This window comes from Cyprinus carpio, chromosome A6, assembly GCF_018340385.1.
Source record: "Cyprinus carpio isolate SPL01 chromosome A6, ASM1834038v1, whole genome shotgun sequence".
Lineage (NCBI taxonomy): Eukaryota > Metazoa > Chordata > Actinopteri > Cypriniformes > Cyprinidae > Cyprinus > Cyprinus carpio.
Window position 1 is genome coordinate 27,782,171 of NC_056577.1, and position 12,679 is coordinate 27,794,849.

The 12,679-nt window shown below is 37.3% G+C and overlaps 1 protein-coding gene across 5 annotated transcripts in view; it reads right to left on the reverse strand.

The window, feature by feature from the left end:
* The window catches only part of LOC109075191 (membrane-associated guanylate kinase, WW and PDZ domain-containing protein 3-like), a 117,634-nt gene that overhangs the window by 23,526 nt on the left and 81,429 nt on the right, over positions 1-12,679 (reverse strand). For all 5 annotated transcript variants that reach the window (XM_042758827.1, XM_042758826.1, XM_042758829.1 and 2 more), the window contains 4 exons: positions 9,746-9,865; positions 6,252-6,458; positions 2,673-2,859; positions 937-1,016 (listed from right to left, as the gene is read on the reverse strand). In XM_042758827.1, coding sequence (XP_042614761.1) covers positions 937-1,016; positions 2,673-2,859; positions 6,252-6,458; positions 9,746-9,865 — 594 coding nt within the window. The remainder of the gene's footprint in view (positions 1-936; positions 1,017-2,672; positions 2,860-6,251; positions 6,459-9,745; positions 9,866-12,679) is intronic.

Sequence of the window (12,679 nt, forward strand, 5' to 3'; positions counted from 1 at the left end):
ATTTTATTTTTATGTTTTCTGCAGCATGATATTATGATTAATGTTTAATAAAATATATTTTTTATTACATTATTTTGACCAAATATAATACAATTTTTCTGACTTAATTCTGCTTTAAATATATTAAATATAATACATTATATGTTCTTAATAAAATTATGTTTTAGTGGAAAGGGTATTTAATATGTACTTTACATGTACTTTACGTATTTAATATGTACTTTACATATTTAATAAAATACATATTTTATAATAATATCATAACATGCAAAACAAGCTAGTGTTTAATAATGTATCATGTGATTTCAATAAACTGTATAAAACAAAATAAAATAAAATAAAATAAAATAAAATAAAATAAAATAAAATAATCTCCGACACTTTTCTGGTTTTTAATACACATATTATGTTGCTTGGTATTAATCCAAGAACAAATAAATATATTTTTATATGATATTTTTATTTTATTTTTACAAAATAGTCAAATAAACAGGCAGTGTAAGCCGCTGTGTGTGCGAGTGTGTATCCCCTCTGCTGGACGTACATTATGCCCAAATGAACTAATGAGGGAAAAAAAAGTGCTGTTCACGCAACAGAGAGCTTCACACACACATACACACACACAAACACACACAAACAGAATAGTATTGTGCACCAGTGAGCATATAGCACAGGACTTTAAAACTCCCTTAAGAGAGCTACATTTTGTTAGACATCATGTGTGCCTGTGTGTATATTATGGAGTGAAAAGGCAAGAGGAAGTGAATGCATTCAGATAAGGTTATGCAATCATGCTCTCTGCTATGTGTGTCAGCGTGTGAATGTAGAAGGGTACACGCATCTGACTGAATGCAATTGAACTTCTATTTGCATATGCATGTAGCTGTCGTACATGTTTACGGCTTCATGTATAAATATGTATATGCTATGATTCACCTCCATCCTCACACTTTTCAGGGGGCTTGGCTTTTTTGACCAGACGCGGGTCCAACCATGTAGTCGATTTTGTGTTGTGGCTATAAAACAAAAAACAAAATGCATTAGATACCAGACCTGTATTTAGACTAGTAGTATTTCACAAGAGTAAAACTAAAATTGTGGGCTACATAACACCCCGAGCTACCATCATTTTGCTAGACTGTTTTGTTCTTCTTTTATTAAAATGAACTAGACTGCTACTTTCAGCTGATGAACCTTAATGAGCTGACTAATCACAAGCAGTTGGACTGAACGTGTTCATTCATTATCAAGAACTGATTCATTAGTTGATTAATTCATTGTTAGTGCTTTTTGTCAGTTGTTTTATTATTTAGGTCTATTTTTGATATTGCAATGACCTCAGTTTGAGAACTGCTTATTTATACTAATGTAATGCATCAAAGAAAGTTATTATAAAGCCTTGGCAGGTCAAAGAGGTTAAGATTATCAATGGCCTGTAGTCATGAGTCTTATTAACTAAACTGGAAAATTTTAGAAGCACTAAAATATTAATGATTGTGACCCCAAATGTACACACACAAACAGGACTTTGACTCTGTTCTTTAAAGAGCATCTAGGCCACACTGCGAGCTATATTTATTCTTTCGCTCTGACAGCTCTGCTCTTGACTTTTTAAAGCAACACTTTTTCAGAGTGAGAAAAACATCAGATATCAGCAAGACGGGGAGAGAAAGTGATAAAGCATGCCGTTTGTGAAAATAGAAACTGGAATACTATGTCGATGGAGTTTGAGATTTGACCTGAATAGAATCAGACGGCAGCGCAATGGAGGGGAAAATGCGTTGCCTGCTAACAAATATTACTGCCTATAAAAGGGAATTATTGGGGAGCAAATTTAAAGCCAGTAAATAAAAATTTTGTATAAATATGCGATTTGCATACAGCTACTGCATCAAAATATTACTTTAAGAACCTCCAGCAATAAAAAATGAAAACACTCCACAGGAATACTACAGTGGCAAAAAATGCAAAACAAAATACAAAAACAAACGAAACAATATCCTGCGGTACTGTGAATACTGCATCAAACCCCACATGACATTCAGTGGTGTGAAAACAATAATAAACACAAAAACAACATTCTGTGATATACAGCGTGTCAAATTAGATGGCATTAAACAATTTGACAACAATAAAAAAAATCATCAAGACTTCAAGGTATACATTCGGTTCAAAGGTATAAAGCAATGGGTTTAAAAATAACCAAAACTAAGTCTGTAATGGATAATATTAATATCATTCAATGCTGACAGAATTTACATATAGATTTTGGAAATATTATAAATATATTTACAATTTACACAATTTGCATCCAAATGAATACTAAAAGTCTTAACCTCTACCATAGCTCTCTAATCTCATGAGGAAATATGCCCATGTGCATGATTAAACATAAATAGTATCTTGTATCTGAATATGATGCAACAAGGTTGATTATGCACATGTAATAACCCAAATTACACATCTGTAACTGCACATCTTCACTTTTTTTTACATGAAATGCACTTTTCTCTGTTAATACATCCATATTCCCAAAGCTACTGTATGAACAGGCCCTATTATTTATGAACAGGCCATAAACCAGAAGGTGACCCAAAATTTATGAGTACAGCAGCAGATCTCTTGTAGTTAGTAAAGTCCAAATCTCTCCTCTGATGGCCACACACACTTACTCTATGAAGTAGACCATGCCTGTCTCTGTGTAGGCCATTTCCCAGTTGTACGGCAGCGGCTCCAGGCTTTCGTCTCTGGCTAAAGAGCTCCAGGTGTGGACTTCCAGTGTCCCACTGCCACCTGCGGTGCCTCCACCACTGGACTGAGTGTAGCTGGGCACAGCTTTCCTCCACTCCTCTGTCCTCTCTGCAGAAGGAAAAAAGATAAAAACAATGCAAAACTAACTCAGGAGAATGATTTGCATGTCAAAGTAGGATGGTGTGCAAGCAAGATCTTTTCCTGTTTCAGGTACATAGCAGAAAAAGTATATATAGCCACAATTTAATGACATCATTTAATTTTTAACAAAAATTAATGCTACATAAATATTTTGTATTTGCTTTCTTTTTTCATCATAATACTGTATAGCATATACAGTATAACATATAAACGTGAACATCTTGCTTCTACTATACAGCAAATCTCAATTTGATTGTTATATTGTCAAAAAATGTTGAAAAACTATATTATTGGCCAGTGATATTTCAAAAGTTGGATAAATAGTACATACTTAAGGTACTGTATACTCATGTAAAACAACATATATACTATACAGCAAATTTATATCGTACCAAAATGTAAACAGCATTATCACACAGCTCTATTGACAAAGTTGGATTTATATTATATAAATCTTTATCTGCATATGTACAATATACATGCATAGGGTGATATACAGTGTGTGTGTATATATATATATATATATATATATATATATATATATATATATATATATATATATATATACTATAGAGCAAAACTCAACAGCCTGATTTTTTTTTTTTTTTTACTGCTGCAGAATGTAACTACATATTACCACCTAGCTCTTTATATAAACTTGGTTATAAAAGTATTTCCAACTCTATCCGCACACATACAGTAAACTCTTGTAAGGGCGATATATCCTATATAGCTAATTCCGGCTGCTGGATTGTTTATATTGTCGCCAAATGCAAAATGTATTATTGCATAACTATATATATAAAGTTGGATATATATTATATCCAGCTTTTTCTGCAATAAGACAGTACACTCATGTAAAGCAAAATATACTATATAACAAATCTCAAATGCCAGATTTTTTCATTTCATCACAAAAAGTAACAATATTATCTCCTAGCTTTTTATATAAAGTTGGATATATAAGTAAGTCCAAGCTTATCCACATACATACAGTATATTCGCATAGGATGATAAATTCTATACAGCAAATCTCAACTGCCTGTTTGCTTGTATTGTTACAAAATGTAAACTATATTATCGTCCAGCTCTAATCTCCTAAATGTGACTGTAAGGCACAAAGATATTAAGATACTATAAACATTAACATCATGATTTTCAGTAAAGCTGCTTTGAAACAATGTATAAAAGTACTATACAAAGATTTTGACTATTATCACGCAACAGGATTTGACTAATTTTAAAAACTGCAAGCTCTTATCTGATGGATTCTGCACAGTTTTGCACATGATCCAAAATCTGAATATTTTGAGTAAATGAACATAATTGAATGCAGTAATGACTACAGTTCTATAAAAAAGACTACAGCATTGTACTTTATTTCCGCAACACTGCATCATAGCAAGAAATGCCCGTGGTAACAGCAGCTGTCTGTGTTTGTACGTAACAACAGTAAGTATGTGTGTGCATGCACAATAACTAATTTGCTGCCATTTTCCCTCTGTTTAAACACACTTGAAGTGGCAGAATATGACACTATTCTGCGGCAAGGACACTCCCCATTAAACGTCTCTTTTAACATGAGCCAGGAGATTACTTCACCGAATTTTTAACAACTATTCCCTTTCCACTGGCTTATGCCAAGGCTGGGAGGGAAGACTTTATGAGTCCCAGTAGTCAAACATGACTATAGAAACGCAACAGCTTTTGATTAATAGCAATACATCGCGGGAAACAACAACTGTGTCAGGAGTCTTTTTGAAGCATTTACTAGATAAGTTCAAGGGAGCTATGAGAAGGCAACCAGAAAGATTGAACAAGGATGCTGTACAGATACCATGGTATTAAAGGGAAATACATATATTATATATATATATATATATATATATATATATATATATATATATATATATACAGTGTTACTGAATGATTACCATAGTATTTAGTAGGATTTAGCAGTATTTAGATGGTATTTCATGGAAAATCATGGAATTAAACAATAAAAATCCTGGTGCATGTACGAAAATTGCATTACCATGATCCTATGGTCTAAAATAAACATTTTACTACAGGGGTATGTCAAAAAATAATTTTACCAGCCAGCCAGCGACAGACAGACAGACAGACAGACAGACAGACAGACAGACAGACAGACAGACAGACAGATACTGAGGATATAAGCTTGGTTGCTGCTGGGGACACTAGAGTCTTACATTGTCTGAAGTCAAAAGCTAGGGTTAAAACCAAAAGACCCATAACATCTAAACAGCTCGTCTATCTATAAAGCTGATTGACACCATGGTCATGGACATGAATCCTCCACGCATTAAGCAAGCCATTATGGAGCAATGTGACTCGCTTGCCGAAACACTACTCTGAAGTACTGCAGTATACAAATAGAGCATAAATTTCAGGCCTGTAGCCTTGAAAGCACAACTGCTGATCTCAAAAGGATTATAAGGTTATACTGTGAACTAATGAGAGCATGAGAGCAGAGGGCTTGGCTCTTTTTTAAGCAAAGCTTGCCTCTCTGTGCTGCTTTCTCCTTGAGTAAAGGACGAGCTTCTTCTCTGAGAGATCATGTAAGGCCTCAGACTGATCACTTGCACATGACTGAAGCAGACAGCAGGTTAAAGCCTCAAGCACACAGATATTTGGTAAAAGATTTGCAGTCTCAGACAAATTTCAGGAATATTAAAGACTTCTTTCTTGCAGGGCAAAATGGGCAGTCTTTGATCATTTCATTTGACATGCTCCCCAACAGCCAATTAATTGCCTTTGCGATTAATCTTATCCTCCAGTGAAGTTCTGACAGTTACAGAAATTTTGGGTTGCAGTTCTGAAGTATATGATTACAAATACAGAACTGACAGAAACACAGCAACTGAAGTAAAAAAAATAAATAAATAATAATAATTAAATTATTTAAACATAAATATTATTTGAAAAGCTTACACTAAAAAAAAAAAAAAAAAAAAAAAAAAAAAAAAAAAAACTAAAAATGAGAAATGTTGATTTGGCAGCTATCTGATACATTTAAGTTGAAGTACTAAAATGACAAACTAAAAATGAAAAAAAAATAAATAAAGCTAAAGGAAAATTTAAAAAATAATAAATAACAGGAAACCACTAAAAGTGAAATTTAAATTAAAACAGAAAATAATAAAAAATAAAGCTAATTCAAAATATTAATAAATACTATGATCTATAAATAATACTAAAGTAACACTGAGCCAAAGTTCCAAGATATATATGGCAAAAAAGCACAGTCTGTGCCAATATGGGTGGCAATTTTTAGACTGCAATCGTACACATTTTGGTTAACAAAAGCACACACACATTAAAGTCTGTCCACTGACCTGGGATGCCATTTGGGAGCTGTGGCCGTTCCTCATCTTCTTCCTCCTCAGGGACCACACTGTCCTTGCGGTCCATCTTGCTGACAGAGGTTGTTCGCTTTCGTTGGACTTCGGCGCCATAATCCTCCTCAAACAAAACCTGGTCGACCAGGTCAGGCTGAACCAAGTTGGGCTCCGCAGGAGGTTTGGGAGTGCCATAGAAGTTACCTGAAAATGAAGAGTGCCTTGTTTAAAGACAAAGAAACTCTTTTGATTCATGATACCTTTGAATAAGTCATAAAAGTAGATACTTTAAAACTTCAGAGGTATGATTCCACGCTTTTGCTACATTATCTTTGATTTAACAAGCCACAAACCCGATGAAACAGCTGATTCTGTAACACTGAGACAAGAGCTGCCTGCAAATTTATCTCTTTATCACTACCTTTGCTTTCTTCCTCAGTCCCAGCTTTCTCAAAAACGGAGATCTAGGTGTCGACAATCCAATATGCAGTGTGAAATGTTATACTCTTTCCATTCGATGGTGCCTTGAAAGTAATTACACTCACCACTGGATTCAGTAATGAAACTTTTCCCACTATCTTCTCATGCAAAAATCAGTTCATTAATATGCATCAGAAACAATGGTACAGCCAATCAGTTGAGCAGCATAATGTATTCAATTGAATTTTTAATTTGGTGGTATATTTTAATGTGTTTGTGTGTGTGTGTGTGTGTGTGTGTGTGTGTGTGTGTGTGTGTGTGTGTGTGTGTGTGTATGAGTTGAAGGGTTGTGCTTCATTATTCCCCCTTGATGTAACACTAAAGAAATCACTCTCAGTATGATTTTTTCAAATCAACCGTTCAACCTTCACCAATTATACGCAGATTAATTTAAATTATCCAAATTTGTTGTTTTGTTTGTTTCCATCCTTCATCCTTGAAATAAATATGCTGCCCCTAGACATCATTAACGTCTCTGTAAGAAAAAAGAAATAAAAGCTTTAAAGGTCACATATTCATCTTTTGCCAATGTAAAATATAATCCTTGTAATCAGCTGAAAGATTAATCCTCTCCTTTTTAGATTGTAAATTCTAAAGCGTTTAATTAGCAAATAGAAACTGAAACCATGTGGGAATAAGCTTTTTCACAAGCAATTAACTACTGTTGACAACTTCGCTCACCTCTCGTGAATATGCGGTGATGAATATTCACTCCATCCCTCTCTGTCTCTCTTCATTATACAAATGAGATCTCCTGCTATCCAGTGTCCCAGCGTAAGGAAACGTTCTGTGCTGCTACCTTAACATTTGTTATACATTTTGTGCATCATCAGGTGAAAATACCATGTTTCCAAGACTATAGTCTCACTGAGACAGACATTTGAATATCGACATAAATTCTGGTCCATTTTGCTGCTTATTCTGGCAAAGAGCTGCACTATTAAACAAGAAGGGATGCTTGAACAATTAAATCAGCTAACCACTGTTTGACTTTATTAATGTGACATGAAGGGGCAAGTAAACCTATGTAGATATACACTACCATTCAAATGACTGGAATCTTTAGGATTTTTTTAATGATCTTGTTCTTTTAAATTGTAATAATATTTCACAATATAACTTTTTTTGGATTAAATACATGCAGCCTTGGCGAGCATAAGAGACTTTCCATACTACTTGGAAGAGTTAAGAAATCTGCAACAGAATAGTACTTGATGTCAAACTTTCAACTTGAAAGACTGAATCCTTCTTAAAGAGACAGAACATTTTAGTATACTGAACAACTTCTCCTTATCAGCAAAGATCATCTCCTTCCACAGATAAACACACACTGGCAACAAAACTCTTTATAAATATATACAACATGGTTTGAAATAAATGCTAGGTAAGTGCTTGGCTAATTAGAGCTATTGCATGATGCAGTAACTGATTAATCAGCACATATGCACTCAGCTAACCATGACGGAATCAGAATGTATGTGCCACACTCAGTATTAGAGCAGATTTACAGCGTAATCTGTCACCAGTAATCTGCAGAGAGCTGTATAATCCCACACCGAGGGAAACGTTGTCCCTGCATTCTCTTAATGTTGTCAAAAAATTCTGGTGCACATAAAGTGCATCTATAACATCAGAATAGATCAAATTGAGGAATGTGGACAGATTGCAGAGATTTATGAGTTTTACACAACATAAGAGGTCCAAAGTAGCACATATATCGCCTACATTTTATAAAATGCGTACTAACATTCTGGAACTTTTGAGTGAATCTAAAGAAAACTGCAAAGAAAAAGGACTATTTTAAGATTAAGATTTGTTTGCTTTGTTTGCATATTTTCATAAGTACAATAAAACTTGACTCATTACTATAATATGATTTTTTATTTAAATGTATTATTATTATTATTAAAGTTTGTCCAAACAGCATGATTTTCCCCCATGTATTACTGTTAATAATGAGATAATTCGAACAGTTTAACAATTAACAATTTGACAGCCCTAAAAATAGACTTCATTTGATTTATCCCAAATCTTTATATTTTTTACTTAATAAAATTATACTTTGAATAAAGAAAATTTAAAATTGTTTGTATTAAGATTTTGTTTGTATCATTTGCATATTTCCATAAATTCATCCAGTCTCATATTTGTAATATTTATTTATTTTTGTTTGTTTTTTATCATTATTTTTTTTAAACTGTGTCCGGAGTATTGGACATTGACGGCCCTTGACATTTTCTTTTTCTAGAATATGTCTTTATTATGTATTAAGAGACAAAGATTATATTTTTTAGCATGCCAATAAATGAGAATTATTCCAAGTGAGCACAGGACATCTCTCCATTTATTGGACTAAAAATTGTGCAGATATGTTACTCAACAGGCAGCAAGTACAGTAAATTGTGCCATAGTCTATTCATGTTTACAGACTGAGATTCTTTATGTCTGTGTGCTTTTAACAAGCGCTAAATCTTTATTGATCAGGATCAACTCTTAATTCAGCCAAGCTTGCTTAGACAGGATTACATCGAAAGCTGCCTTGAGAGTTGTAATTTTATCCACACTACCGGAATGAGGGGATCAGAAATGCCTAACATCTGTTTGCTATTGCTCAAGCATGACCACACAGAGACAAATCTATATAGAGTAATGCTGCATTAGGGGTGAAATGTCATATCATTCCAGCAAATGTATTGTAAAACCCAACTGTGACTTCCAGATGTGAACTATTCCTTTAAGAAACAGTCTGCCGGGATTAGTGTACATCTGTGTGTTAGCATGCATGTGTGTGTGTCCTAGGATCAGATCGTCTCCCTCTTTGAGAGCAGAGCACATATGGCCATTTCCTACTGGCATGCCTCCCTGTCCCAGCAGGCTTTGCCTGGCATGAGTCTAGTCCCGCTGTCAACATGGGGCCACAGTGAATGCACTTTCCAACAAGGCATATGATTCGAGATATCATTCATGTCAGTTTGTATGAAAAATATCAGTATAGAAACAGTGTTTCATACCATCATATGTTCCGCTCTCCAGTAGTAATCCACTCTCTTCCAGGATGCGAAAATCCCCCACGCTGATGAAATTATAGTCCACTCCTGGAACCTCCCCATCTCTGGGCAGCCGGGTGGTACCTTCCAGTAAAACAAACACAATTAGAGACAGTGAACCAGTTCTGGTTCACTGTCACAATCCCCTCACAATCCCCTTGACTGCAAACATAGAGTCTTTCTAAACACAGCCTCAGATTGACAAAATTAAAATTGGATTCCCTGGTTGCGTTTCAGCCTTTCCTTTCAGAACAAGTGCACTCCATTCAAAACTGTAAATAGAACTGATCTCCCGTAGATGAGATTTGGAAACTGGGATTCAGAATCTGGAATTGTGAAACTGGATGGATTATATGGAAAGAAAAAGGGTGGTTTTGGCCATTCGCGAGGCTTTAAAAGACTTAAAAAGCACATGCTTTAACATAATTCCTGTGAAAATGGTTTGGAAACACACAGAGAGATGTACTTGTTAGCCAAAATGTGTAGAACAAGGTCAAATGACTTCATATCACAGGAAATCTTGTGTTATGTGTTATTCAAGCATAGTATAGTCACAGATTGCTCCATTTAGAAAGGAGTCGGTGACACAGAGGTGGAATGTGTGCACAGACTGTGTAAAATGAGATTCAGTCTCTAAAGCATTTGGCACTTTTGAAAACTGTGCGTCTGCAGTGTAGTAGTCTTTAAAAAATACCATACAAGTCAAGTCAAGTCAAGTCTGCTTTATTGTCAATTCTTCCACATGTACAGTACATACATACAGAGAATCGAAATTGCGTTACTCTCAGACCCCCGGTGCATACAGATAACACGAACAGTAGAGCCTAAAAATCTAGATCAAATATAAAATATAAGATAAGAACTATACAATAAGGGAATGTAAAAAAGACATAAAAAAAATAAGGTTAAATAAAAGCAGCGCAAGGCACATGGCAGATAGAGTGAATCTAAAGCTAAGCAACCAAAACAAGGTATATTTTTAGTGCATAAAAAAATAGCTTATTCAGTCTGATTTAAAAGTGACAAAGTGACAAAGGGCTCAAGAGCAGTTATATTATTAAACTGACTGATGAGGTGGTAGAATGATGTCAGTTCCATGGTGAATGAGTGAATGAGGTAGTGAGCAGACCACTGCTGCACAAAGTGACTGGTGCATGTCATCGTATGTTAGAGGGAGGGGGGGGTGGAAGGACCTGGGATGTGGGACCTGGGGGGGGGGGGGGTTGTGGTTCATAGTTCAGTGGTGCCTGAGGCAGAAGAGGGACGGGGGGGCAAGTTCGGGAGCGAGTTCAGCTTCCTGACAGCCTGATGGATGAAGCTGTCCTTCAGTCTGCTGGTCCTGGCCTGGAGACTCCGCAGTCTCCTCCCTGATGGCAGCAGACTGAAGAAGCTGTGTGACGGGTGAGTGGGATCACCTGCAATGCAGAGGGCTTTGCGAGTAGGACGGGTTCCATAAATGTCCTGGAGGGAGGGGGAGAGAGACACCAATGATCTTCTCAGCTGCTCTCACTATGCGTTGCAGAGTCTTCCGGCAGGACGCGTTGCAGGCGCCATACCACACAGTGATGCAGCTGGTCAGAATGCTCTCGATGGTGCCTCTGTAGAAGGTGTACATGATGGGGGATGGGGCTCTGGCTCTGCTCAGTTTGCGGAGGAAGTAGAGACGCTGTTGTGATTTCTTGGCCAGTGCTGCGGTGTTGTCGGTCCAGGAGAGGTCCTCTGTGATTTGCACACCCAGGAACTTGGTGCTGCTCACTCTCTCCACAGTCGCACCGTTGATGGTCAGGGGAACATGCTGAGTGTGCGCTCTCCTGAAGTCAACAACAATCTCCTTCGTCTTCTCCACGTTCAGAGAGAGATTGTTGTCACTGCACACCACCCGGCCAGGCAGCTCACCTCGCTACTGTAGTTTGTCTCATCTCTGTTGCTAATGAGACCCACCACAGTCGTGTCATCCGCAAACTTAATAAAGAGATTGGAGTTGTGTGACGGTGTGCAGTCGTGGGTCAGCAGAGTGAAGAGGAGGGGGCTCAGCACACATCCTTGGGGGGCCCCAGTGTTCAGTGTGATGGTGCTGGATGTGTTGCTGCCGACACGTACTGCCTGAGGTCTTCCAGTCAGAAAGTCCAACAGCCAGTTGCACAGCGAAGTGTTGAGCCCCAGCTCGACCAGTTTGTGAATGAGCTGTTGAGGGATGATTGTGTTGAATGCTGAACTGAAGTCTATGAACAGCATTCTGACGTATGAGTCTTTTTTCTCTAGATGTGTGAGTGCTGAGTGGAGGGTAGTTGAGATGGCATCATCGGTCGACTCGGTTGGACCGATATGCAAACTGGAATGGGTCCAGGGAGGGGGGGAGGGCAGACTTGATATGGTGCATGACTAGCCGTTCGAAGCACTTCATGAGGATGGGAGTAAGTGCAACAGGACGGTAGTCATTGAAGCAGGATGGAGATGGCTTCTTCGGGACTGGAATGATGGTGGTAGCTTTGAAGCATGTGGGAACAACAGCCTGACTAAGTGAGATGTTGAAAATGTCTGTGAAGACATCAGTGAGTTCTGCTGCACAGTCTCTCAGTACACGCCCAGGAATGTTGTCAGGACCCGGAGCTTTGCGTGCATTGATCCTGCTGAAGGATCTCCTCACGCTGTCCGGGGTCAGCATCATCACCTGGTCACTGGAAGGAGGTGGAGTCTTCTGTGCAGTGGAGCAGTTTTGTGCCTCAAAGCGAGCGAAGAAGGTGTTCAGCTCGTTCAGCAGAGAGATGTTGCTGTCACAGGTCCGCTGTGGGGGCTTGTAGTCCGTAATGGTCTGTATCCCCTGCCACAGGCTCCGAGTGTCTCTGCTGTCGCTGAAACGCTGGGCTATCTTTCTGGGAGTACTGTCTCTTAGCCTCT